Here is a 27502-nt window from a genome sequence, read left to right as displayed (position 1 = left end):
AGACAGCACAGACAAGGGTTTTGTAGGGAAGACATTCAAGTGTCTTACATAGGCATTATTATTTTAGCATTCATCTCAAATATCCTTTTAGTTTCATTTAAATGTTTTTTTTTCGTGACCACTCTGTGTTAAACAATCTCCATTTTAAGACAATAGGCTTCAAACAATGTGATTGGGTCTCACACCAAGTGTCAGAGATGTTTTGTTTGATATTTTCTATACAGTGACAGCCATAATCACTTTCGCATTTAAGGCTGAAAGGTGGCATTTGAAATTTACAAATGTATCTTTGGATTTTTTCTTCTGTTACATAAATGCTTGATTTTATTTTTTATGTTTCAAATACAGTATAAATAATAGTTCAGATTAGGTTTTGACATTATTTTATCGTGCTGAATTACACAATTATGTATATTTTTTTCTGCAATTACAATTCAAATAAGTATCCTGCATCAAATATATTTTTTAAAATAAGGATAGTAATTTGTTGCTTCTGATAGAGCTTTGCTTTTCCAACTCAGATATTTTTTCTCAGTTTAGCATGCATATGCATTGGGGATTGTATGTGAAATTTGCTATTCACAAGGTGTAGTGAAATTAGATAATTTCTCCATCACCAGTCCTTGCCTGGGGATGCTTTGGGGCTGAATACATTGCAGGGTAGCAGCCATTTGCTCTGGTCAAAACTGCATTTCACCGAGTAAGCTGAATGGGTTTTTAATTACAGCTGCGATGTCCACATACTGTCAGCACAGCCCAATACAGAGATTGTATTGATTTGACCTTTAACTTTGATGCAATGGCATGAACCGGGCCACTTTTTTTTCCTTCTGTAGATTTATATCTGGTATGCAGAAAGAATTTCTCAATCCACCTTGTTGTGTATTTCTACCTTGCAAAGCATGTGTGGTGTGTATTGTAATTGCATTCTAAAATATAAGTAAAAAGCACACTTTTAATTATTAATCCTTTTGAGCCTGAGGACCTGCAGACTTTCTTTGACTCGGCTGTTTAGACAGCCTGCTGTGGCTATTGCAGTTTAAAGGCTGATGTTACACAACTAAGTTCTGTCCAGTTCCTAAATACTGTGGAAGACTTTTCCTCTGCCTCTATGCCTCCTCCTCACCTCCTGTCTCTTTCTCATCTAACTGTGGTTTCCTTTCACCACCTTAACTGTGAAGATTCAGCCACTGGATCCTTCAAATTATTGTCATAACTTGTAGGGCTTTGTCTTAGACCTCTCTTTTAAACAGGAAAAATTGTCTGAAGATGAAACAATTACGCTTCTTGCAAAGGCTGAAATTGTTTCTCATCCTTTTATGTAAATTTTCCTGAATGGCGATGCATGGATATGCATGGATAAAGCACATATTTTTTTAATATAAATTAAATTACTCTTTTTTACCATTGCATTCTGATTCAAAATTGACTTTGATTTTCCAATGTCCTCCTTGTGCGCTGAAGGACTTAACACTCTCTGCTATCTGCTAAAATGTTTAATTTTTGTGGTGGCTGGGATTTTGACTGATTCAACATGTATAAGCAAAAAAGCAAAATAACTCACATACGTCTATGGCCTCACTTGTGATTAGAGTCTTATGTTTTAGTCATATAAAGCATTAGAGCCTGCATTGTTGGTCTTTATTTACCTTGCCTTTCTCTGTCCTTTTGACACTGAAGTTTAGTCCTAAACTGTTCATGTTCTATATTGCAGTCAATTATCTGTATATATATATATGTATACAGATATACGTATTTTTATTACATATTTTCTGTGTATTTCCTTTGACAAAACAATATACAGTACTGGCTTATTAAAGTCAATGAGATAAGAAACACATCTTTGTTTATACAGTAATATTAGAATCATTGATGCTGTGTTTTGATTCAATCTCAGTGCTGTACATTCTTTTAAATCGGAGATCATGGTGTTGTATCTTAGTATCTTAAAACACTGTTTTATCAATATAACCTTATGGCAGTGAAATTGTTTCATGTTACACCAGTATTAATAGAACCATGACAACTTACAATATGTTTCTTAACCACTGAATACTGCTATGATGCTGCCAGGCTTTAACACTATAAGAGCAGTTATCTGTATAGGTCAACAGAATTGAGCAGCACCTTTTAAGTAGAAGCTTTCCATTTTAACACATAACCGTTTGTGTAACAAGAGCTATTTTATGCTAGGAATATGGCTGTGAAAACAAGAAAAAACTTTTTTTACAATGTTGAATAACTTATTTTTTAACATAAATTTTAGACCTTGATTGAATTTCAAAGCACAGCCCATGGCTTAAAATCAATTTTGAATGCAATTTAGCTAAGAGATTACATAGAGATGAACACCACCCCTTCTGCTGAACATAATAGTAAGTGATTGTGTTAGAGGACAACATTATTTCTGTAAATTACTTGTTGCCTCTTCCTATATTTGCACATCACTCTGTGCACTCTGCTCTGTCCAATGGAGAATACACTTACTGTTGTTAAAGCAATAGGAGATATAGATCACATCAGTGGGAGCCACATTGCACTGTTGGTCTCTTACAGTCTTCAGCCAGTAGCCGCTGCATTATAGTGGATACATTCAAACACTCATTTTTTTTAAAACACTTCCATATTTGCCATGCTATTATTTCAAAATCTAGTCTAATAAAGGTACTCTGTGATCTTGGTATAATCAATGGTCCTAAGGAGTCATTTTCATGACCTGTGCTGTATACTGTATCTGGCCTTTGTAACAGGACACAAGTCAACTTATTCTTTATGTTGGGGTGACGCACGCAGGTGCACTCTGTTTCTTCCTCAAGCATTGTAAAGTGTTCAAGTGAAACTAACCTTTCCAACTGAGAATTCCTTATAGTGGTTATGATGAAGCCCATCTAGTTATTTCAGCTTTTTCCTCACAATCTAGCTTGTTTAGCTTTGTGCAACATATTGTACAGTATATTATAGGAACCTTACCTACTTAAAGAAAACACAAATGGGGGACAGTTGTATGCAAGGCTGCGCACAAAAATAATAGAAGTTGTGGGTAACAGTTGTGCTCTACTACTAGTATTTTTTTTATTATTTTCTTGTTACATATATAAATCGTTGAATGAACAATTCGGGAACATAAATCGGAAATCTGGAAATCTGTGAACATAATTCACACAGTCACTCTGTTAAAGCAGGTGCTTTAGAATTGCTTGGAGGCTTTCAAAACTGCTAACAAAAAAGATTCTTGGTAATAAAAATAATAATGATAAGAATATATTGTGTTTGTATTTTATAGTTTGTTGAAGGTTCAAGGTTTATGTCTGTCGGAGCGGTGTGATGACAGTTTGTCGAATCAAATTATTTTATTCGTTTTTTTTTTATTTTAATCCCATCTATATTATAAGCAATTTCCCTTCTCAAATGTCAAAATTTTATTTCTTTGTTTGAAGGTATGGCTTTGGTCTCCTTGATGCAGGCTTAATGGTCCAACAGGCTCTTGAGTTTGAAACTGTCAGACCTCAGAGAATATGTTCAGAGGATGTGTTTTTGAATCCTGTAAGGTATGTCAAACTGCAATAATTGCAAGAACAAATAAATAAATTGTTATTGAATAGTTCCTGTAATTTAATGATTTCTTATATTTCTCTGTTCTTTTTTTCTAGTTCTCATTCATTTCTTTGCAAAAATATGTTCTTACCACAGGCCATAAATTAGTGTTACCTGTATATTCACTGTATTTAAAAATTTTCCAGAAAATACAAAATATTGTAAATTACAAATAATATAATGTTTTAGACTACATTTTGCTCTTTAGAAATATGGTATGAGGTGATTTTTTTGTGAATAAAAATTAACTTTCCCAAGGAAGCAAGATTGATTTAGAAAACTGAAATCGATTCTGTTTTCTTTCACAACTGCCTGGGAAGCTGTAAAGCTGTGCCAGGCTACAGACCAAAAAAACAAACAGAGGTTAAGTCTTAGATGAAAGGTACAGTAGCAAGCAAAAAAGAATAAACATAATATTTTGGCTGTGTATCTGTCTTCATGTATGTGGAGGAATTCGGTAGAGCGCAGGAATTCACATTCTGTAACGTCACACAGAATAAGTACAAGCAATGTAAAGTTGAGTGTTCAGAATACAGTAAGGAGACATTACACAGAAATGCGATATTGTCACAAGGGGCGGGTGCTATCTTGCAGTTCCAATAAGTAAAAAAGAAAGAAATGTCAAAAATGGCTTGCAAAGTCTACTGTATATCACATAGTCAGAGTAGAATATTAAAAGGAAGAATTGGAGGCTACATTTATTTCAGTGTAGCTTAGCAATTATGCAGTTTCAGTGGGATTACATATTTAATACACCATCCAACGAAACATACATGTATACACACCATTTTTTCTAGGCTTTTATTTTGTTTTTTTTTCTGTTTCTGAAACAGGATTTTGTCCCCTGGTGGTGTTGTGAGTGTGCACATCCAGGCTGAAGCCTGCCGAGGGACAGAAAATGCAATCAACGTTTTGGAACATATTCAGGTGAAAAATGAAATGCTCTCAATTCCCTTTAATTGAAAAAATCAAGGATTTAAATATCTTGTAGAGGGTTAAAACTAAATCCAAATGTAACTTTGCTATGGTGGCTTTGAGTTTCTGTTGCAGTGTTGTGGAATATAGGATAACATGATTATAGCTATCATATCTCTGAAGGTTATTTTAATATAATCTGGGCCTCGGCCCAGGAATTGAAAGTGTGCGGTTTAGTATTACATTTCACATCTATTCACTATAAGGATTATCCAGCAGCTATAGTTCAAATCAATCCATTTGCATATATTGGAAGTGAGAGAAAACAAAAAAGACACATTCTGTTTTAACACAGAACTATTATTATGTTTCATCTTATCTATTATGAAGTGTGATCTTTAAAGTTCTTATCAAGATTCCATCTAAATGGAGGAGTCTAAATATGTTACATTTAATATTGTACTTTTTCATTGTAGTTCAAATTTAGCTTCTTGTAATTCATTAATGCTATATGAAATGGCCATTAATTCCCCACTGAGAAGGCAGGAATGAATATATTTAGAGAACGTAAAGTCGACTTCCCAGCTAAATGCTGATCATTAAAATATTCTTTACGCATTTACAGTAAACCATCATATAGTTATACTGCAGTTAAAATTGTTCAGTTATTTAAAATTCTGATTTTTTTAAGTTTAGATTATCTACAGTCTTTATTAATAGAATATGGTTTGTGCCAAATATCTTGCAAAATGTCTGCTAAAGTTTTAAGCCCCAAAATTAAATGTGCTGTAGAGTGTTGTTGTATCTCAGGAGGGTGAAATGAATTTGCTATAAGGGCTATTTCCAGAAAGGGTACAAACTCCCTGCTGTTGGAGTGTTGCTGTTAGTGGAGTCCTTCTTAGACGCTATGGTTGAATAAACAGAATTGCGGGGGGGAAACACGATGTGAAGAACAGTGTTGCGTTTGTCTGTCTGAGCTCAGGAGAGCACAGCAGATAGAGCAGGAAATTAAAAACCAAAGTGTAGGGCACGAGCAAAGACGAAGAGGGGGCGGACGGGTTGCTAGTTACAGAACTGCGTGCCTTTTTCATAGGCGCTACAGAATCAGGGAAGCAATCTTATGTAAGCACCTACAGCAATATATACTGTATATATTTTGCTTCTCTCTCCTGATGAGATGATAAGCTGCAGGGCAGAGACTGCCCTGTCCATTCACTGCATCACATGCTGGATAACCTGTATCAATCAAAGGTTAGCAGAGATTTAATGTTGGGAAAAATTCAGCATAGATGGCTGGATGGATGGACGAATGGGTGAAAAAAAAGCTTTTATTAAGCAAGTCTTTTGAAAAAAAAAACGGAATAAAACCAGTAATTTCTGCTATAACACACGTTTTTATCATGCAAATGTGATATACTGTAATGTGACTGATTCACTATCATGCAGGTGCGTGTTGGCAGGAACGCAATTCACGTATACCAGAACTGGTCACACGCGTCGAGTAAAAGCGGTTGCGCGGCGGCCTCAGAGTAGCAACACACGCTTGGGATGCGGGCGTATTCTCTCACGCACCGGCGTCGTCTTTGTCCAATTTACGCAGCAAATTCGTGTATCTGTGCTCAGCTACTATATATGTTCATTCTATGGAAATAGTGGCGTAAATATTACTGACACAATAAGAGACAACGGTATGAAGCGTGGAAGGTAACTATAGCTTGATGTTATAAAGCAATATGAGGGAAGCGAAAGAACTCAATAGTGTGTATTGTTAAAAAAGATTTTTATGTAACAGATTGTCTCACTCACCTCCACCGGACAGTCCACATCCATTAGCTACAGATATACAGATGCATATTATGCCTTATTTATTTTCTGCTGTTTTCTGTTTAAGGTGATCACAAAAACATCATGCGGAAGTTGTACATTAAAAATAAAATTAATAATACGACTGATTACTATAGAAAAAAATATAATAATTGTTGTAAATCTGAACTCTCTCTCTATCCCCACCCTTTAATTCCCATTGAACCATTGAGTTTATATTATTGCGTTTGCTTTCAAGGAACGCAGATATGACGTTACAGCAGAAATCGCTGTACAACCATGTCACAGTACATGTACAGTACAACACAGAAGTGATGGTATTGGCTTTGACAGCATGGCCGGGTAGCTTGTTCCAGACCTTCACAACATTTTGGAAAGAACATTGTGGAAAGAAGTGCCTCATTTTCTTAGTTTTAAATGCACTTCCCACTTGTGTCCTCTGGCTTGTGTGTCAGTAATAACACTCAAGAAATCCATTGCATTGAGTTTGTCAGCGCCTTTGAAGACTTTGAATACCTGAGTCAGGTCAAGTCTTAGTCTGCTCTGTTCAAAATGAAGAGATTCAGTTCTCTTAATCTGTCAGTATAGGAAATTATTTTAAGCCTGGTTGCTCTTTACTTGATTGATACCATAGCAGCATATTTTTTGTGTCACAATAGTAGCTTTTTGTAGCATAACCAAAAGTATACATAATATAATATTATGTATATTATACATAATATATAATATAATATAATATACCAAAATACATAATATTCTAAATGGGGTCTTACTAATGTGTTGGTGAAATTTAACAGAACATCCATTGATTTAAATTCTACTTTTAGCTATATACACTGACATTCTGTTTGCATCTTTAGGTGGTGTTCTCAAGCTTAGTGTTTGCTTCTTCAAATTTGATGTTTCACAAATTTTATCCATGGTTTAATTTTTTGCTTGACTTGTGTGTAATATCCTGCACTTGTTTTCATTAAAACATCATCTGTCTGGTGCTCGTTGAGTCTTGATTCTGCCTAAATCTTTTTGACCGTAACTTCCATTAAGGTATCAGACAGATATTGCACAGTTCGTATCATAAAAAATTCAGTGTATGATCATGTGTTTTACTTTATTTGTGACAGCTTCAAGTAAATGTATCAGGGCCACCTCCTTTATGTCAACGACAAGGCAGAGTTTGGGGAAACAAATCGCTGTAAAATAGTACGAACACATGGGTGATGACACAACTCTACAACTAAAGTTATAGGCTAATGTCCAGAGGGCAAACAGTAGTTGAATTATCTATAAACTCATTTCTTTCAATGCTTCTGGGAAACAAAATCTATTTTCCTTTATTGAATGACTGCTTCTATCTAATCTCCTCCTAGTCTGTTGTTAGCATTACCAGCGTCTGCAGAGGTGACCTCAGCATTGACCTGATCTCTCCCTTCGGAACAAAGTCGCGGCTTCTGGGGACGCGACACAATGACATGTCTGGTGCAGGCCTGAAGAACTGGACCCTGATGTCTGTCCATTCCTGGGGGGAGGACCCCCGGGGAATCTGGAAGCTTAAGGTAGCCAATTATATGGGTAGTATTTATCAAATTACTCATTAACTGCTGTCTTTGCATGTGAAAACTGTTCTTTTGCAGCTGTAACAAGAGGTAATGAGTTCATATGATAAGTCAAAAGGTTTAGAAGACTGATTGTTTTGATTCTCATGAGAAGTCCTGCAAATGGAAGAAGGAATTCTCTCCCTCAAAAGGCCTTTTACAACCAGAACAATTTTCAGGCTGTGCGGTCTAATTTAGATGTTGTTTTGAAAATCAGTGGCGAGCTCTGGATGTTACTGCACTCTTCTGTCTGTGGTACAGACTTGTAGCAAAGTAGACAATGGACCCACATCTAGTTGTCAGAGCCAAGGTACTGAGGTGGATCAACACTATCGAAATAATTTTGTGAGCTTTTAGACAAATATAAAGCAATGTCATACAACTCTGTTTGCCAGTCAAAACTCAAATACTGTATTCAGTCAAGCTATGCAGACATGTATTTAAAGAAACAACTTTAGAGATAAGCATTCTGAACTGTTGTAAGTAATCTCTTTTGTTATGCTTTATCTGAGATCAAATCACATACACTCTACACGCATAGGCAAGACCATTGGACACGAATCAGAATACACTCATTTGTACCAAAACCAGCAGAAGTGACTGCTGGCACACTTCCTACTGTGTTTTAGGCGGCATGACTAGATATTTAATATAGCTGAGATAATGGTTCTGGAAGGTGGTCCATGAAAACAAATGTAGAGAATTCCAAAGTAAGGCTTCAGAATTATTTCAGACTCTTGCTCATAGCATTTAGACAGACTGTCTCTGCTATGTGGTTTTTCAGATCAAGGAATTAAATATTGCATGAACTTGGCGCTTCTTGGCAGATCTTATTAACTTAATGAAGGGCAGAGTCTTAACTTTGTGGCAGAGTTATCAAAATCTTATACCTCAAAAACTTAACTTAAACTTTCTTTTGATTTAAAGACAAAAAAATAAATAAAATAAAATAAGAATGCACCTCCAAAGGAGAGGGCAACGGCACTTCAGCAAAATATTTTATTATTAAATCTCAGATTTGTAATAATCATAATCACTCAAAAGATGTTGGTGTCACCATAAACGTTTTAGCAGATATCATGATCTTGAGCCACTGGGACCGATACCTTTTCTACATCCTAAAACCTGGTCTCTAAAGCTCTATTTTTTTTCCAGATGTGGTTTAGGAACTGTTTAGATCATGACCCAGTAGATCAATGTTCAGGATTTCCTGAAACAGATTTTTTTTTCAGATATTTTCAAATGCCAAAAGAAATGTAGCCACATTTACCATAGATGAATTACAGTACCTCTATAATCTTATAGATTTATCCAAATTAAGCAAAGCATTAATTAAGGGAGTTTCATGCCTTTATAATTCTGTAAATGAATTTTCTGTAGTTGTGTTTATGAAAGTGAAAAAATCTATTGCTCTGTTCTGCCCAGAACACATCCATACAAACAAATTAATTGCATAATGCCTTTAGCTTTAAGTTTTGTAAATAATATATTGCTGTAGGTAGTAGTTGAATACCTTTGAGGTACAGTAGATCTTCATAGATTTAATTTAAGAGAAGTGCCTTATTTATTTCATAGTTTACCAAAAATATAAATATGTCTGCAATTTCTATAGCTGTTTTCTACTTTATATTCACTAGCCATCGGAACCAGTTTCAATTTTAATGTAGAGATAAAGAATTAGATAAAAGTGTCTTTTTCAAAAGCTAATTCTAATAATTCTTAGTCCTAAGAAAAGAATTTAATGTCCATTTTCAAGATTTCTACTAACAAAGTATCATAATATATATATAAATAAATAAAACAAACTTAAAGATAGAAATAGTCGGCTGTGACCGTGCTTACAGAGGTATTTGTGGTTGTCCTAAGGGATACAACAATTTCTGTCACAGGCATCACTTCAGAACAGTAGGCGGTTTGAGATATAAGAGATGGGTAAGATAAAAGGAAGGTCTCCTAAGATATGCTGTACCCTTTGTGGGTAATTAAAAATGGTCTTTTCAGCAAGAGGAGTGACTTAACTCTCCGCAGTTGTTGATGCTGACAGGAGAAAGAGATTAATTAAGACACATGAAAAGGAGTAAAAATAAATGTATTTGCTTGTCACAATCAGGAGTTCTGTAAAATTTGTAAAGGGTATATATATTTACACTTAAAGTAAAATCTTTTGTTTTCATGCTTGAGAACAAAACAGCATCAGACAACCTCAACATTGTTTGAGAAATCAAGCCTAGTTTATTTGTAACAGTTTTATTGTACTGGACTGTAGCTATTAGCATAGGACAGACAGCAGTCAGAAGGGGGCTGGTAATGTTGAGAGAACTTTTTTCAAATGGATTTTAGCTTATATTTTATCAGACCGGAATATAAGATTTGAATTGAAAAGCAATACATTTTATTTAACATTTTTCCTATTTGTTTTACATGGTTGGCAGATATGTACTGAAATGCATTTGAAACACAATAAATAATTGTACTATTGGGTCAAATACCAATGTGTTTTGTTTTTAATGCCTTTCAGTATGGATTTCTTTTATAGTTTAAACTTATGATTACTTGGTGGTTAATAACACGGTATGGAGGGCCGTAAGTGAAGGGCTTAATACCTAAGCTATAAGATGATTGGTCATTGTGTTTGGGGCTACTAGAAATTATGTGCTTTCTGATGTTTTTCAGTAACTAAAAGTAACAAATGTTACCGAGAAGTAAAGTAAGCATTAAACACATGCACAATGCATGAACAACAGGGAGGTGGGACTGTTGGCTTTTATTTAAATTTAATCCAATATAAGCTACTTTGCACAGTTACTATTGCTTGCTATACTAAAAACTGTGAGGATTCACTGAGAGCATAAGTACTTTAGTTGTGATTGGCAGAACCCAGTGTTTAATAAACACTATTCCTGTTTACTACTATAACTCAGTCTTGTGGTTTAGTAGAAAGAAGACTGATACTGTAAGTTAGCCCTGCCTCTCAACTTTAAATTCAAAGAGAGCAGCATCACCTGAGAGTGACACCCGGCCCACTAATGTCATAGAAGTGAAGTATACAAGGGGTAAATTATGCACAGTGCATTTTTGCCATGTATGGTTTAGCACACTGTCGTCTAGTTCCGGTATTGGCTGTAGATTTGTGCTTTCTGATGTGTGGAGATAACCGGGAGATGAGTGATCATGCTTCACCATGACTTTTGCACACATGATAGCAATTCTCCTAGTTCCCACCTTTTCTTCATTGGATTAGAAAAATAGCTATGCTTTTGCATGCCAATGTCAGATCATGACTCTTCTGACTTGGTTGAAAGAATGGCCAGTTTTTCGAGACAAAATCAACAAAAAAGGCTTGCTTGGGTGTCATCAGTGACAAGATAAGGCCATTGACATACCTTCCCTCTGATTTCTTTCTTTGTGCTACAAATTGGATCTGACCAGGCCTGTCCTTTTTTAGGTATTGCTATCTGCCTGCAGGTGGGAACTTTCAAAGTGGCAATTATCTGACACACAGCTCTGCTCCAGACTGTTTCGAAGTGCAGTACCTCTATCTCACACTTCAGTACCCTGCCAAGTCATCAAGTCTGAATGTTCTGGACTGTGTTGGCTGAACAGGTTTTGCCTCAGTTTTCCATGAGCAGTTTCTTTGAGGAAATGGAGGTCGCAATTAAACAAGAAAAGATCAGATAGCCCCTCAGAACATGCTGTACACCTTTCAAAGCTTGTTTCCTTGTTGAATCAATGTTGTATCTACTGGCTGTAGTATCCTTATACCAGAAGAGCAGCTTTAGAACACATGTTTTATTTTTTTTCTCCTTCAAACCTTGTAGGCTGTGTTTGTGAGCAAGATGGTTATTTCAAGGGGAATTTACTCTGTAGAACAGGAAACATTGAAGCCATGCAAGTCCTTAATGTTTAATGTTCACACAAGGCCTTTATGTTTAATGATTGATGTGGTAGTGAAGAGACGCCATGCTGCTCCTACAGAGCTGGTCCTTAAGGTGCATAGCTTTTTTGATCTGTTCTTCTGTTTTTGATCTCTGGAAGTTTCTTGATTTTTCTCGAAATTCTTGGCATGGGAACTACAAGTTCTTTTTTTCAGATCCCTTTGCTTACTGTGTTATATGCCTTGTGTCCATAAATTGATCTTCTATGATTCTAAAGGTGTTTAACAGAGATACATAACTATATCCTGGATGCAGGTCACAAAAATGCAATATCTGACTTCAAAATTGAATTTTCAGCTAACACATGGAATATAATTATGTATTAGAAACAGACCTAAAGAAGGGTATATTTGCCTCAGATTGTTTGCATTACCTGCTAGCTTTAATATACAACATTTTTGACCATCAAAATATTGTCATGGAAACATTTTTCTTGTGTTTTCTGTTATGTTTTTTGCAACACGAAATACATTGCGTGTAAAATGTACAAGTGTGTATACAAGAGTCTATAAATGCCTGACATTCATTTTGGCTATAAAGCCTGCAGTGGAAATTCATTGGAAATACCTGGAATGGAAGAACCCACGATTATACAGCTGCACACACAAATACTGTATCTCACACTCAATCATCTGCCATTCTAGTCCCTGTAGGATTGTGTCACAAAGTGTGGTTCAACTATTAGCCTACAATAGACCACAGTAGACTATAATTTCTCTTGATGGAGATATCCAGATCATGACCACATACACAGCCATACACTTTCATTGCCCATGCCTGTCAGATTCTAACAAGCACCCTTATGTTGGTGACAATTGACAATTTATATTGTCAACCAATATCCAATGTAGTTTTCAAAAAAGTTGTCAACTGCCAAAAGAGCTTCCTATATTTTAAACAGAATGGCATCACTCAAATTCAAAATAAATCCTCACATTTGCAATGTCATATACCTGAAAACCACTTGACGTCACCAAAATCTTAACTTGGAAATAAACTCAATGATGTTCACCATTGAACATTAGATATGTGGTGAATTCTGACAAATGCTGCTGAATAATGTAATATGTTTTATTCCAATTTTGTGTGTACGCTATTTGGTCTCCAAAGAGCTGTACTGTTTTTCTTCACAACTGACAATTTAGCTTTTTTGTCATGCTCTTTAGCACTTCTATAATATGCTTGCCACTTAAAAATGTAGGCCTATATTCAAAGCATGATCAACTTTGTTTTGTGATAAGCACTGTAATTATAAGACATTATATGGATATTAAATGTGTATATGTGCTTAGGTCTTTGTTCAAATGATGGTCATGCTATAATTTGTGTCCTTCAGGTGACTGACAACAAAGATACAGTTATCAGGTGTTTTCGGAGTGAGTTTGAACTGGCAGCTGGAGCTGTTCTGAGCATTAAAACGATATTTTATGGAACCTTTGATCCTAAAAAGGAGCTCAGAGGTATGTTACCAGAATTTCTAAATTTGTACATTTAAGTATTTACTATGTTTCTTTTTAGTATTATTTATACTGTACATCTTTTATTATATGCCTGTTGAACAGTTAAAGATAAAGGTAAAAAATAAATATTTTTATTACACATATAACATCAAAAATACTTTAGTCCCCTGTGCTTCTAGTTTGCCATCTTGACTGTATTTATTAAATGCGTATTGTTATGTGTATTATTCAGAAATCTAGGTGTCTTTTATATCCAGTAGATTAGAAGGAAACTTTCTGTTTCAGGTTTTGTCTATACATGTTCTTATCTTTCCTTGTTTTCAAGTCTCAGAAATTATTCCCCCATGGTACCTTTAATGTTGTTTCTTGATTTCCACAATGGATCTCGGTGTTTTTTCTGATTTAGAATAAACAGTTCAGAGCAATGCGATTCAAGCATTGCTTCCATCAGGTGGCTGTGCAAAGGTTCACATAGTCTCGGCTAGAGACCCAAGTGAAATAGCCCTAGGTGTAAAAACACCATTGGGCACCACCAGAAAGCCATAGCCTGACTCAGCAGGGAGTCTGAACTATCCTTCCAGAGACTGGTCAGCTCAGGAGGAAGCTGAGGCTTCTTGGCAATCGAGCAATAATCTTTCAGGTCTGAGTCCAGCTTACTGTGTTTTTTTTTTCCTGCATACACCCTTCGTAAATTAAAAAAAAGGGGGAATTAGAAAATACGTATGTTTTCATGTTTAAAGGTTAGGAAATATATTTTTGCATATATTTTTATATTTTTGCATTATATTTTTGCATTGATAAATTAATGTTGTAGCAAATTGTTTCAAGATTTTAAAGATTAAAAAATAACAGAAAAGCTCAAGTATTACTCACAAGGTAAACCAGACATACTGTACAGCAAACCCATGAAATCATTTCTTTATCTTGATTGCAGTGAAAATTAAAATTCACAGATTATGTCACAATGAATTTGTTTATACTAGTCCTTTATTTTTACTTTAAGTAACTATCCTTAGTATTTAATAAGCCATGTATTTATTTACCTGTGTAAAGTGGTTAATATAAATGAAGAGATGATTAAATCAAAATAGTCATGATAGAAAATACAAGAACTATCATTAAAAGTGAGCAGAATTCTTCATTGAAGAAATATTACCAATTTGTTAAGATCAACTTTTCTTTTAACAACTTGTTGATTCAAAGTTTGATTTTACAATTAAGGTGTACTACTTATTCAAAAATGTAAGGAATTTCCATTCTTTACATACTGTAGTATCATTGCATTAATATACTATATTACTATTTGCCATGTGTTTTTCAGTTTTTAATAAAAAAAATGCTCCTCCCACACAAAATCAAGCACAGGACACCACAGCTGGGGTGTTTATTGATTAAATAATGGAACACAAGTACATTTTAAAATTGTTGTTCAAATCTGGAACTTTCATTTTGTGCAGTGCTGAAATATTTGGGGTTTTTTAATGTGCATGTTATGAATTGTCTAGAAATCCAAATGAAAAAAAAATGTTAAATATAGATCTATGGGTACTGACAAGACCTTTGTACAGTAATATGTTTTGTACAGTGAGAATTGGTAAACTTCAGTCTTCATCTATTCTATTTTTCCTTAGATAATGACCACCAAAAGCTGGTTTCCATGGGAGACACATATCAATTCAACATGGACAGCAAAAGTGATTATTCTCAACAAGATATAATTGAAGAACAGTTTGAAAATGAGAACCTGAATAGGGTTAATGCTAATGATATACCAGTACTGCTCATGAGAAAGGTAAGACCCCAATGATATCAAGTGTTTTAAAACATCATTAAACTGTTCCTTTTTCCATGCAATAGCAGCATATTACATTTGCATTGTCGAATCTGGACATTTAAAAATGTAGATGCTGTTTTGTACATTTAAAATGATAAGAATATGCAAAACAGACAATTACACCCAATCATAGTACTAGTGGATCTAATAGACATACAAATAGCACAATGGTCATACATGGACTAGGAGACACAAGTGGAACTTAACAGGAAGTGAATACGTGTTGGAGAACTGGAGGCATTTCTTCACACGAATAGTGATGGTAATCTGGAGCTAGTCACCTAATTTTGAAGTGAATACCTTGGGTTCTTCCAGGTGCCCTGGTTTCCTCCCATGCTACAAAGACATACTGGTAGGCTGATTGGCTTCTGGGAAAATTGGCCCTGGTGTGAGTGTGTGCATCTGTGTGTGTCCTGTGATGGACTGGCGTAATTTCCAAGGTGCATCTTGGCGGGGATAGGCTCTGGCTCAGCCAATAACCCTGTAAAGATAAAGAGGTTAAATAATGGATGGATGGTAATTTGTTCATCATCCCATGTTGAGATATCAAACAGCTTATATATTACTTCTAAATCAAGACGTATCTCTACTAGAACAAGTTGCAGAATAGATGTCAAATTTTGAGCATTAAATGTAACCCAAAATCATTTCCCTTTCCTACCTTCAGTATAACAGCCTCCTGTGAACGTACAGTATATGATAGGTATTTTAGTCAACCAAATCTAGTACAAAATACTGAAGTTCCCAAAGACTTTTTGTAGCACGTTGTTTAGGTGAGAACACATATTCATATATATATATAGGAACAAGTAATACAGTAGGTTTATTCCATGCTGAAAAAAAGAAGAAAGAAAACACAACATTTCGGCCATGGAGCCTTCTTCAGGTATGAAGAAGCAAAAGTGATTGACACACCTGACACACCTGAAGAAGGCTTCACGGCCGAAACGTTGTGTTTTCTTTCTTCTTTTTTTCAACATGGAATAAACCTATTACTTGTTCCTTCGCAGCCTACGCATGCTGACGCAACTACCCACTACCCACTTCATATATATATATAGTATGATTAATGTGTGAAATAAAAAGGAATCTCGAACATTTAACATGTACATAATTATTTCTCTGGACTTTTACATTCCGTGCATACTGAAATATAAAAGGGATGGGGACTTAGGAATTTTCTGTAAGTAACCACCATTAGCCAGAACCTGTCTGCACAGCTACATCTCATACTTCAAAAGAAGCTATTGTTCAGTTTCATTCCTTGCTTGTATCAACTTATTCCAATGAAGAGGTGGTGCCGCTAGAGAATATTGAGTATTCAGTTCATGTTAAGTGGGTTTGAAAACTCTTTTGCTCTTAGTAGAAGGAAGTTCTTTATTATACACTATTAGCATAAATAAAGCAGATGTTATTCAGGTACTAGAAGATAAATAAGTCACTAGGGCCTATTGGTATCTTGCCAATTGGAAATGAGATGTTATTCACAAGCCATTGATGCAATTCATCCAACAGTCGCTCAAAACATTGGTAGTATGCAGGGATTGGAGCATTGCTAATGCAGTGCCCTTTATAAGAATGGTGACAAAATTGAACCAAGTAATTATAGACCAATAAGTCTGACGTCTATTACATATAAAGTAACAGAATCAATTACACAAACTAAATAAGGGCATACCCTATCTGGTTATAAAATCCCAGAAAATAGTCAACATGGATTTAGAAAATGAAGGTCTTGTCTAAAAACTCTTGTTAAGAGTTGGTTAACAAAGTATGACAAAATATTTTAATGTAATGTATTCACGAAGAGAATATAGTATGATGTATTCCAATTTTCAGAAGACTTCTGCTAAAGTTGCCAGATAAAAGATTACAAATTACAGGTAAAGAATTCAGGAAAATGTGTTTACATGGTACTGGATAATGAGAAATAAAGAGTATTGATAAGGGGTAGATGTTAAAATAGGAGGATTAATTAACACTGTTGAAGCAACAGCTGAAATTCAAAAGAATGATATAAACTTAGAGACTAGACAAACACCTGGCAAATGTTTAATTAAGTGCAGGGTTTGCATACAGGTGGTAAAAACATAAACTAAAAATATAAAATGGAAAACACTGAGCTGGAAGAGGCTACTTGTGAAAACAATATTGGTGTTGAAGTTGACATCTTACATCTTTCTGACAATGTGGGAAGGCAAAACAGTCTAGTGTGGAATTCAGTCACAGGGTTTTGTTACGATTGTAAATAGTAAAGCCTGTTTAGAATAATGTGCACAATTTTGGTCACCATGTTATAGAAAAGCTATTGGTGCTTTGGAATCAGACTGGGGAAGAGCAACCGGATGTATTTGGGAGCTTAAAGAAATACCCTAAACTAATAGCTTGAAGGAAATTGACCTTTTTAGTCTTGAACAGAGAAGAATATTAGTAGTCAAATTCGCAAAGGCATTGACATATTCAACCCAGCAGATGTCTTCAGAATGAACAGTGAAATATCACCCAGAGGACACAAGTGGTAGACCAATGGCCAGATTATTAAGTTCTTATCTCAGATTCCAGTTATAATTGGAGATCTTAGATCTTTGATCTAATGCCTTGGTCTGAATCATGTACCTTACATTTGTTAGATCTTGAAGAATATTTGTGGATTGTATGACCATTTAGTGTTTAACAAGTACACTGATCAATGTGGGAAACAGATACACATGTACTGTATGTGAAAGGTCTTTGAGTTTTTTTTTTCAATTTTAGTCTACAGTACATTTACTGTCAAATTTACTGGAAAATGTAATATGAATGTTCCCACTGCTACAAACAATCTACTGACACTCAACATTTTTTTATTTCTGTTTACATTTTATTATTTGAAAATAAAAAAAGACATTAAACAAAAGTTACAGTAAATAATAAGCATATGGACCTGGTCATGGTCCATTTAATGCCTGCAAAGCTAATTTGAGACATCAATAGTTAAACTCTCTTACTACATACCCATGTAGCCAAGTCAATTAATTAAAATCCAAGCTGTTTATTAGGACATGAACATCATTATACATGTATTGATTATTGATTTTGATTTGCAAAGCTAAGTAGCTTTGAAATATAGTACAATCATTGAAAGCTCTTAATAGAACAATCCAGTTGAATAACAGATGACATAGACCACCAAACTGAATGATACTATTGATTGCATATTATACAGCATTAGTTAATGCATTGATGAATGGCATTTTACATGTTATTGGTTATATATATGTATCTGATAATCAATAATGACATTTTATGGTACTTTTATAGATCATATGCTTTCTTGTGATCTTAGGATACATGACAAATATTGAAAAAAATATTTTTTTCAATAAAAAATAGGCAAGTGTTGTACTTAAGCTATTTGAGCCAAACATATAGGAGTTAAAAAGCCTATAACAGTTCTAAGATAAATTGTATCATAGAAAAATGTTAGTATATGTCCCTCTTTCACAATAGCCATGTTAATGTCAAAGATTAGGTGAATTGTTAGCAAAGAGTTATGAACTTTAAGAGTCACTGAACAGAAAGTTACCAAAAGCCTAAGTACCATTTTCCATCCAGCGTTCCTTAGATTACTTTAACAAATGAGTTGAAAATCATGGTTTCTTAACATAAACAGAGAAAACAGCTATAGTTTATTACTCTTCCTTGCTCATCTTCATTATTCATTGTGAGTTGTATTACCAATGAAACACACACACTGTGTGTACATCATTTGGGATGTCTGATCTTTAATGTTTGTCCCAGAGGCATCACTAATGGATTGGAATGGCATCCAGAAGAAATAAATTGAAGAAAAGAAGGAATCAATGGTTAACTCATGACCAAACATGCCTTTTAACCTATGCCAGACTTACCTTTTCCTTTTTTCCTTGAGCATTATTTGATTGTTATGCATTGTTATGCAAAATTGCAAGGGTTTAGACTACAAATGAAGTCCTTTAAGTCATACATAATGAAGAAATACATACTGAGAGAATGGATTTGCGCTATACTGAAAACAACACCTACACATTCAGTTTTGGAAAACAAAGGAAGAAATGAATACATAATGCAAATTGCATATTATAACTGAATATTCTGGTCTGAAAACGAAATTTTTCCTACATATTATATTGATGTGATAAAAAGTCATTAAAACCCTTCAGAAAACACCACAATGCCTCAAGACCTGTCTTAGTATGCACAGTGGATACTATTGTAACGCTATAAACATGCAGTTAACACAATGGCAACCACTGTTTCTTCAAGAGCAGTAAGATAGATATTATCACAAAATGATTGCAGCAGGGCAGAAACTCTTGCTTCATCCTATTTGTTTAGTTTGCTTTACTCAGCACATGTAACTGAGGAGCTAAGGTGAGTTTTATTTCACGTTTGGCAGTTATTACCTGTAATTATGTCATTTATAGGCCTTGATGTGGTTGTGGCCTGACAACCAATGGCATTGTAGCACGTCAATATAATATATTAGGTAACATTTCATGTTTACACAAAAGCTAACAAACTGTAAAGCCATATTTTCATTATACTGTTTGACCACGTTCTTCACTATTTCCATAATTATGTACAGTGTATAAAGAAACAGTAAAAGTAATATGTTTTTCAGTACATTCTGTAGTTTGGAAAATTGTGTATTTGAAGTAGATATGTATAGTATGCTGTAAACATTACTTTGGAGTAGTATTATATAGTATGATAGGAGTATAATAAATATGTGTTTGTATTTGTGTTTGATACATCATAACCTTTAAATAATGACCTGGAAATATATGAGCAATGTTTTATGTAGCTTTATTGCTTGTTTTCCACGTACGGCCGACATTTCTGACGTAATGTGGAACAACAGTGAAGGCTGTTTCTTAATTTAAGAGCGTGGAACATGTTCTTTTCTGTGGTGACAATTATCCACCCTGAAATGGTAATCCTCTGTTTAATGTGCTGGATTAAAGAGAATTGTAGTAAATTTGCAAAAATTCACACAGCAGCAGGTGAGAAGCAGGTGCTGTGAACTCTGTACTGGGGTTTTGTCTAAGACTGGAACCCTGTGCTGATGAGGAAGCAGGAAACCTCAGAGAGGCTTGGATCAGTGGCAGTTCAAGTTCTTAATGATGTCGGTGACCAGACAGAATTATGGGATTACACAAGGCAGAGCGGGCAACCCAAAGCAGAGGCATCAGTGGAGCTAATGAGTCATGCAAAGTCACTGAGAAAAACACAGGGTACAGGTTGGCTGCTAGTGCCTTGTTACCATAATTAATTAGTTTTGTTGTATCGGTAGGTGACCTCTCATTCACAGCAATGGATCAACATAAATATGAACAAAACATATTTTTCCACAGTTTTATAAAACAAAGGTGTAAGAGTTTTGGGACTAAACCTAGATGTTTCTGCTCTAAAGGGTGTAATTTTTAATTATTAGGCATTGGCAGTGTAATAATGTTCTTTCAAAATAATTTGAAAAACTCTGAATGAAATTCAAGCTCACGAATCAACGTTTTAAATTGTTTCTATCAATAGTAGTTTTAAGACTCTATTTACCCATGATAAATAAAATAAGCTAAAGTTTTTCCTTGGTAAATAAATTAAGAATGGGTCATGCTAAGGGCATTTTGTCTGGATATTTATTTTGGCTGTCAAAATTACAGGGAGTGTATTTCATTTGACGGAGCAAAGGCAGAAATACCAGTGGATCCAAAGGTAGTTCTACAGTATTTAACTGTTAAAAAAAGAAATAACGTTGTTTGCTTCTTGTAGTCAATTGTATTTTTCCCAAACTGTATAATGACACTTTTGGATTGTTACGTTCTTTTGTCATCTTTGATGGCTGCAGACAGTGTCTGAGCTGAAAGTCAAGATTTAAACTGACCACAATTTATGACAACGTTGGATCTTTTTGACATGATCTGAAGTGTCCTTGAGTTCAGTTTTCTTTAGTGACAAAGATTCACAATTCTGTGCACAATTCTTGCATTTTTAAGGAAACTTCACCTTCCTTTAGGGTCTGCCCACCACACACATAAAAAAAACTAAAAAGCAGTGCACTGACTGGGCTGTTGCAGTACACCAAACATGGAATTCTATATCCTATTCTATATATTCTATACCAGCAAGAAAAACTGTCTCTGGAATTTCCTTTTTCTGTCTTACTCAGAGATTTCTGAACCACCTTTAATGTCTTTATGCACATCAAAAGGATAATTTAGAACAGTCAAAGTAGACGTAGAACTGTCAAAGTACTGATATTTTTTTTTATTCTGAAACTGATTTTTTGTGTTAAAGAATTATAGCAATTTAAACTGATTAAATTATTAAATGAGCTAGTAAAAGACATTGGGTAGGAAGCTGCATCAGTGTTTTTTGTCAACAAAAGAACAAGTAAATTGTGCGATAAATTCCATTCTGAAAGACAAAAACAAGAAGTAAAGCTGATGTTTTTGTTTTCACTTTCCAGTGTGTAAATAACTTCTACTTATTCCTTTAAAAGTCTTGATATTTATTATTTCTTATTTTAGCATTTTAACTAAATATTTGTGAAGAAATCAAGGACACGTTAAGATTTTAAAATTAGATTATTAAATACAAAACTAAGCATATTTTAATCTCCCGGATAAATGCTAATTTCCCATTAAAAAACAGCACTATATATTTAAACATGATTTCTTGCTTCTAATTTCTTTGTAATATATTATATATACAGTACAGAGAAGCTTCACGACCCGTCATATTTGATCCAAGTATCTCAATCCATCATTTCTTGAAACAGGCTCTAGTAGTGGCTCTTAAACTTTACTGCAGCCTACTGTACACCCTTCTGGTTCTCAAAATATTTTCTCTTACCCTGTATCAGAAATCGTTGAGTAGGTCAGTTCTTTAAACCTAAGAAATACCATTACTATTGAATGAAAGAGATAGAAACTTTTAAAGTTTAGCTTAAAATACCTTGGTTTGATTAAACAAAGTAGTTATGTGCCTGTGCTGAATTTGTGTTTGTGATGATTTACCTTCTAAAAAAATCTGGTGTCTTGCATCCCCAGAGGATGTGTGCACTCCAGGTTAAGAACCACTGAGCTAGAGTACTGGCTTCAACATATGGCTGGGTAGCTTGTTGCAGACCCCCACAGGCCTTTGTGTGAAAATAAAACTGTCTTGTTCTCAGTTTTAAAACCACTTCCACATAGTTTGCAGTTGTCTACATTGGTTTGTGTTTGACAGTTTGAAACTCATTCTGATTCTGAAGAAGTCCATGGGGTTGGCTTTATCAATGCCTTTTAAAATGTTGAATACTTGAATCAGGTTCCTTTATAGTCTTCATGTTCAAGACTAAAATAATTTGGAATTTTAGCCTCTCGGTGTAAGGCATTCCTTTAAAGGGGAGCCGCAGTCCTAGTTTCTCAGACCTTTCTTACTAAATTTCAGTAACAAAATAAATTCATTAACGTTATAGAAAGAAATTACAAATTTAGAATTAAGCAAAAAAAAATGAATTGTGAACTTTGTAAAAGTACTGTAAGTCACCATTTTGTTGCGAACTCGCATTCGAGTTCCCAAGAACTGCAACATGATGCGGCCCTTCCTGCTCACTAGTCTCCATCATGACTAATGTGATGTACGAGTGAATAAGTACAAGTCATGCAGCAGACATTTCACCACAGAAATGTTCCAAAGTGACCTGCATGCAGAGTTCACAAGTAAGTAGTATTTGTGGGCAAAACAGTTTTGAAATCAAAAGCAATATTTCTATTGGATTAAAAGAAATGTATTCACAGTCCTGCTTGTTTACAATGTCATAGGGCCATGCACGTCACAGAAGGTTTTGTGGTTTTGTTCTGAATTGCAGAACATGGCACTGCACATGCCTGGAAATTTCATCTGTTTTGTGATGTAAATTGGAGGTTTTGCTGTGTACATTTGACTTTTATTGTGGTTTGAAATGCACTCGTCAGTGCGGATTCTTTTTAACACCAAAATATTAAAATAGTATTGTAGTTTCCCTTTAAGTCCAGGAATGTATCTTTTAAAGAGATGGCCACCAATCCGTGATACAATAAATGAGTAATGCAGTAGTTACTAATGAGTGCAATGTATAAGTTTAACACATTATGTATTGATATATAAATATATATAAATATAAAATATATATTTTAACATTTTGCCCTTTTCACTTCCAAATACTGTCTGATTTCCAGAGTTCTTATTTTTTATTTACATAATAATGAATAATGAATTCCATCTATTATTTAATTTCCTTTGTAAATCCACCTTCTGCAAATTCATCTTCATCTGCAAATTTGACCAGTTAACAGAATCTAGATTATTGATATGATTAAGAGTCCTGTAATTTTCCTCTTATTACATCATCACAATGTGAGCATTTGCCCCTTATCAGTACCCTGTTTCCTATTTATTAAGCAGTTCTCATTCCAATCATGTTTCCCTGAATGTCTCCCAACTGTAATTTGAGATTATTTTATGATGAACTTTATTAAACCCTTCTGGAAATCTAAATACACCATATCATATGCTCTGTGAGTCCTTTGCTATTGAAATTTGTTTAAAGATCTCCAACTCTTATTTATTTTAACAACACCTACTGTACCTTTGCTAAAACCAAGTTTTAAATTATCCTTTTTCCATACAGATTATCCTTTACCTTAGGTATAATTTTTGTTTTTGTAAATTTACATATAAATTATAATAGAAGTAAAACCTCTTCTTGCATGATTAGTTGGTTCACATCTGTTACCCTTTTATGAATGAGCTCTACTTTAGCAATTTTTCAGTCAGTGGGAAATACTGTAGCTGTCTTGAGCGATTGTGGGAAGATTTGTATTAATAGTCTATGGATATCATCTCTAGTTCCTGTATTTCTTCATATATCTTAGCATTACAGTTTAAAAAAAATGAAAAAAGACTTTAATACTAAATGTTTTATTTTTTCATTTTACTCTTAGAAAACAAATCCCAAAGGTTATCCAAAATTAATTCGGACATTTAAGCCTCAAGATATGGATGACACCAATGGCTCAAGATTGAGACCACATCTTCAGCGCCTGTGGAACACATTAAGGGACAATATTGAGACTCACTGGACTCAGTACAAGGCCCTGACAAGGAAGAAGACTCCCCAGGTAAGATGCTGACAGAACATTGGAGTTGTAGTTCAGACTTCCCTTTAGTAGAATATTTGTGGTGAACAGCACTCTTTTAACAGTCCATATAGGCAAAAGGCATGGCATTCATTGTGAAAGTTAAAACAGGCAAACAAAAACCTGCAAGCAAATGATACTTTTAATTAACATTGCTGTGAACCAAAGGAGTTTATAGTATTTTACATTATACTTCAGGTATATTATGTAGTTACAAATGATAAGACACCATTGGGTTCATCTACATGTTACTAGTTGAAAATAAGAATGTAGTTAAAAAGTAGGGTTCAAAGTTCTAGCTTTAACCAAGAATACGTTTCACAAAGTCCTTTCCAGTCCACTTTGATACACTGCTGTAGTAATACCATTTTTTTATATCATTATTAATGCTATACGGGTGCTGGTTTGATTTTTCTAAGCAATAAGAAATAACAGTAAACTGCGAGGTTAGTTGCATGGCCACTGGGAATCGGTCAAGCAAAACAAATGGTGGCACAAACAAATGAAGTCCAATGACATCATACAGTTTTATGCATACTGGTTATTGCAAAATAACCAAAACTAAGGTGAGCAAGTTAATAAATCTGCCATAATATGCAAATTGTTGATCAGTTATTCAAGAATTACAAGAGAATATTAAGAAAGTTAAGATCTGATGACTATAACTAGGTTAGTAGTCCACAGTCTCATATACAGTACACATTCACACACTCTAAAGAGAAGTAACATTCAGTTACTATACTTGATTAATACTTCTCAAACGTGCTCAGAAGAAGAGATTGCTACATGAATATTAATACATATACTCATCTGACTTTTACGCTGGCCAGGTGTAGCTCAGATGACGTTTGAAAAGCCCACAAGGACAGAGAGGATTTCAGGACACATGTTTTTTGTTGGTTGTGTGCCAGGATTGTCCTATTGAGCAGAGAAAGGAAAGAATACAGTACCTTACTGGTGTCTTGCTAGATACAGTATTGGCTTTACTAGAATGTGTGAGTCTGGATTCTTGTCCAGTTGCAAGCCAAGACTGTGGAAAAACTCTAAAAGTTCTCTTGCCTGCGGTCGTACCTGGTATGCTGAATATCCGTTGTTCCAGAGAAAGTCTTAGGTGGATATCTGTTCCTTATACAGGTTGTCTCTGTATATGGAAGTTACATTTGGCTAAGTTTCTTTGCAGTTAAGCTGTTCATAGTGCGTGTTTCTATCTGTATCTTCCCCAAGATGGACAGATGCCTTGTCAAGCATTTATCCTGCCATGCATCTGTTGCTTGCTGGGAATAGCTCCAACCAGCACCCCTGTGACCCAGTATTGGATAAAGAGGTTAGAAAATGGGTGGGTGTATGAGACTGATGTACAAATAAAAATACACACAGATATGTCCAGATGTGAGACAATATTTCAGCCTGTTGTGGTTCAGTTTGGACATTTGTGCCGGGAACTGTTTTCTGTTTTAATCTTTTACTTCAGTTTTTAAGCATCTTAATCTACTTTTGACCATTACAATTGCAAACATAATAAATATGGCATCTTTAACAGATCAGTACATCTTACAAGAAACACTTTCAATGAGAAACAGAACACAAAAACAATCTATACGTTAATTAAGCCAAGAATACCATTGTTCAAGAGTGATACACTTCCCTGTGGTGAAAACAGATCAAGAACTTTGGCGGTTGCATAACTAAAAAATAAACAGTGTTTACTGTATCCCTCCAGCTATTAACAACTTTTTGCAAAACACAGTTGAAGGATGTAAAAATATTGAAACTACAAGTTAAAGAGCACCACATGATCACCTATTTCAAACAACCTTTGCACCTAAATACCCATTTAAACAAATTACTATACATTTGTGTTTAATTTTTGGGTCAGTAATCTTTTGCGACACACGCTGGTCATCTCTGGCCCATATCATGTAAAGTATCAACTGCCTGTGACTGTTACACCTTTACATGCCTCACAGCTTGAGGTCCTTCTACATGCTCAAATTTGTAGAGGAGCCCTTCAAATGTAATAAAGTGACCAAAGACTGGGTCAAAGCTCCTTCAGGGCTATGTAGGCTGATTCATTAAAAACCCTAACCCTTCCTAACAGTAACAGTTCAAGACACAGGTACTGAACACAGGGGAGATGTTAGGTTGAGAATGTAGGTCAAAACAATAGGATATTTCTTTCTTCCTTGTCAAAAAAATTCTGGTTATCATTTTTATTGACATACACATTAAATGCTATGAATGGTGTCTATATTTTTAAATACTTCAAAAAAATGCAACAGACATTTTATGTTGAGAAGTGTGTAAAACAGATTGGCAAAACTCAGAACGTTAATAAAAAGTGTGACTGAACTTAAAGGAGAAATATGAAATTGTCATGACATGAATTGTCAAGTGTAGCTCTTGTTTTAACAAGAATTATTCTTTCATTTCTGACTTAAGTTTCAAACCTATGTTTGCAGCTGGATTATTAAAGTAGAACGGTGCTTTTGGATGATTTATACTGTACCTCAAAAGTAGGATGTCTGTCATGTACAGAGAATGCAGTCCATGGTGTTATTTAACAGAATTTCAGTCGAGGTCAAGTATAATTACACACTTCTGTTTATGTATACAACAATACTATTAGAAGTTGAATTGCTTTAAGTTTGAGTCTTCTTTATTCACTTGTTAAGCTTGCTTGTTTATTAATTATTGTAGTGTTTATTTAAATTAATAATTTATCTGGTGGACATAAACATCAGTATGAATAGCTTGTTATGAATTATATTAGGATTATTAGTACACAAATCTATATTTTCTGTTCAATGTAATCTTGATAACCATTTGCTGACCTCTCTTACTGCAGTCTTGACAATTATCTTCTTTCTTGCTTTCACAGGTTCAAGGGTTTCTTATTTTACTGCTCTTGATGCTGTCTACATAATGCAATTGATAGCAAAAAATGAGACCTACAGTATAACCTATGATCTGGACCTTATTCCTACTGTACATATTCCTTATTCCCAGCTAGTTTCTCTGCTTTGTCCATCTTTACTAATCTCATTAATCACCAAACATTTGCTGCTCATCACATGTTCAGAAAATGACCTGGACCCCTTCATACTTTATAATTACCCCCCTATTTCCAATAGGCCTTGTCTCACAAACATTCTGGAATGGGTGGTGG

At 34.7% G+C, this 27502-nt stretch overlaps 1 protein-coding gene across 2 annotated transcripts in view; it reads left to right on the top strand.

Annotated features, from left to right (window-relative positions):
* LOC107078452 (PC3-like endoprotease variant B) overlaps window positions 1–27502 on the top strand; it is a 353320-nt gene that overhangs the window by 323859 nt on the left and 1959 nt on the right. For both annotated transcript variants that reach the window (XM_015355975.2, XM_069178602.1), the window contains exons 14-19: window positions 3438–3548; window positions 4428–4521; window positions 7701–7886; window positions 13197–13320; window positions 14952–15112; window positions 24142–24318. In XM_015355975.2, coding sequence (XP_015211461.2) covers window positions 3438–3548; window positions 4428–4521; window positions 7701–7886; window positions 13197–13320; window positions 14952–15112; window positions 24142–24318 — 853 coding nt within the window. The remainder of the gene's footprint in view (window positions 1–3437; window positions 3549–4427; window positions 4522–7700; window positions 7887–13196; window positions 13321–14951; window positions 15113–24141; window positions 24319–27502) is intronic.

Source organism: Lepisosteus oculatus, chromosome 2 (assembly GCF_040954835.1).
Source record: "Lepisosteus oculatus isolate fLepOcu1 chromosome 2, fLepOcu1.hap2, whole genome shotgun sequence".
Lineage (NCBI taxonomy): Eukaryota > Metazoa > Chordata > Actinopteri > Semionotiformes > Lepisosteidae > Lepisosteus > Lepisosteus oculatus.
This window is presented reverse-complemented; position numbering and strand designations above follow the sequence as displayed.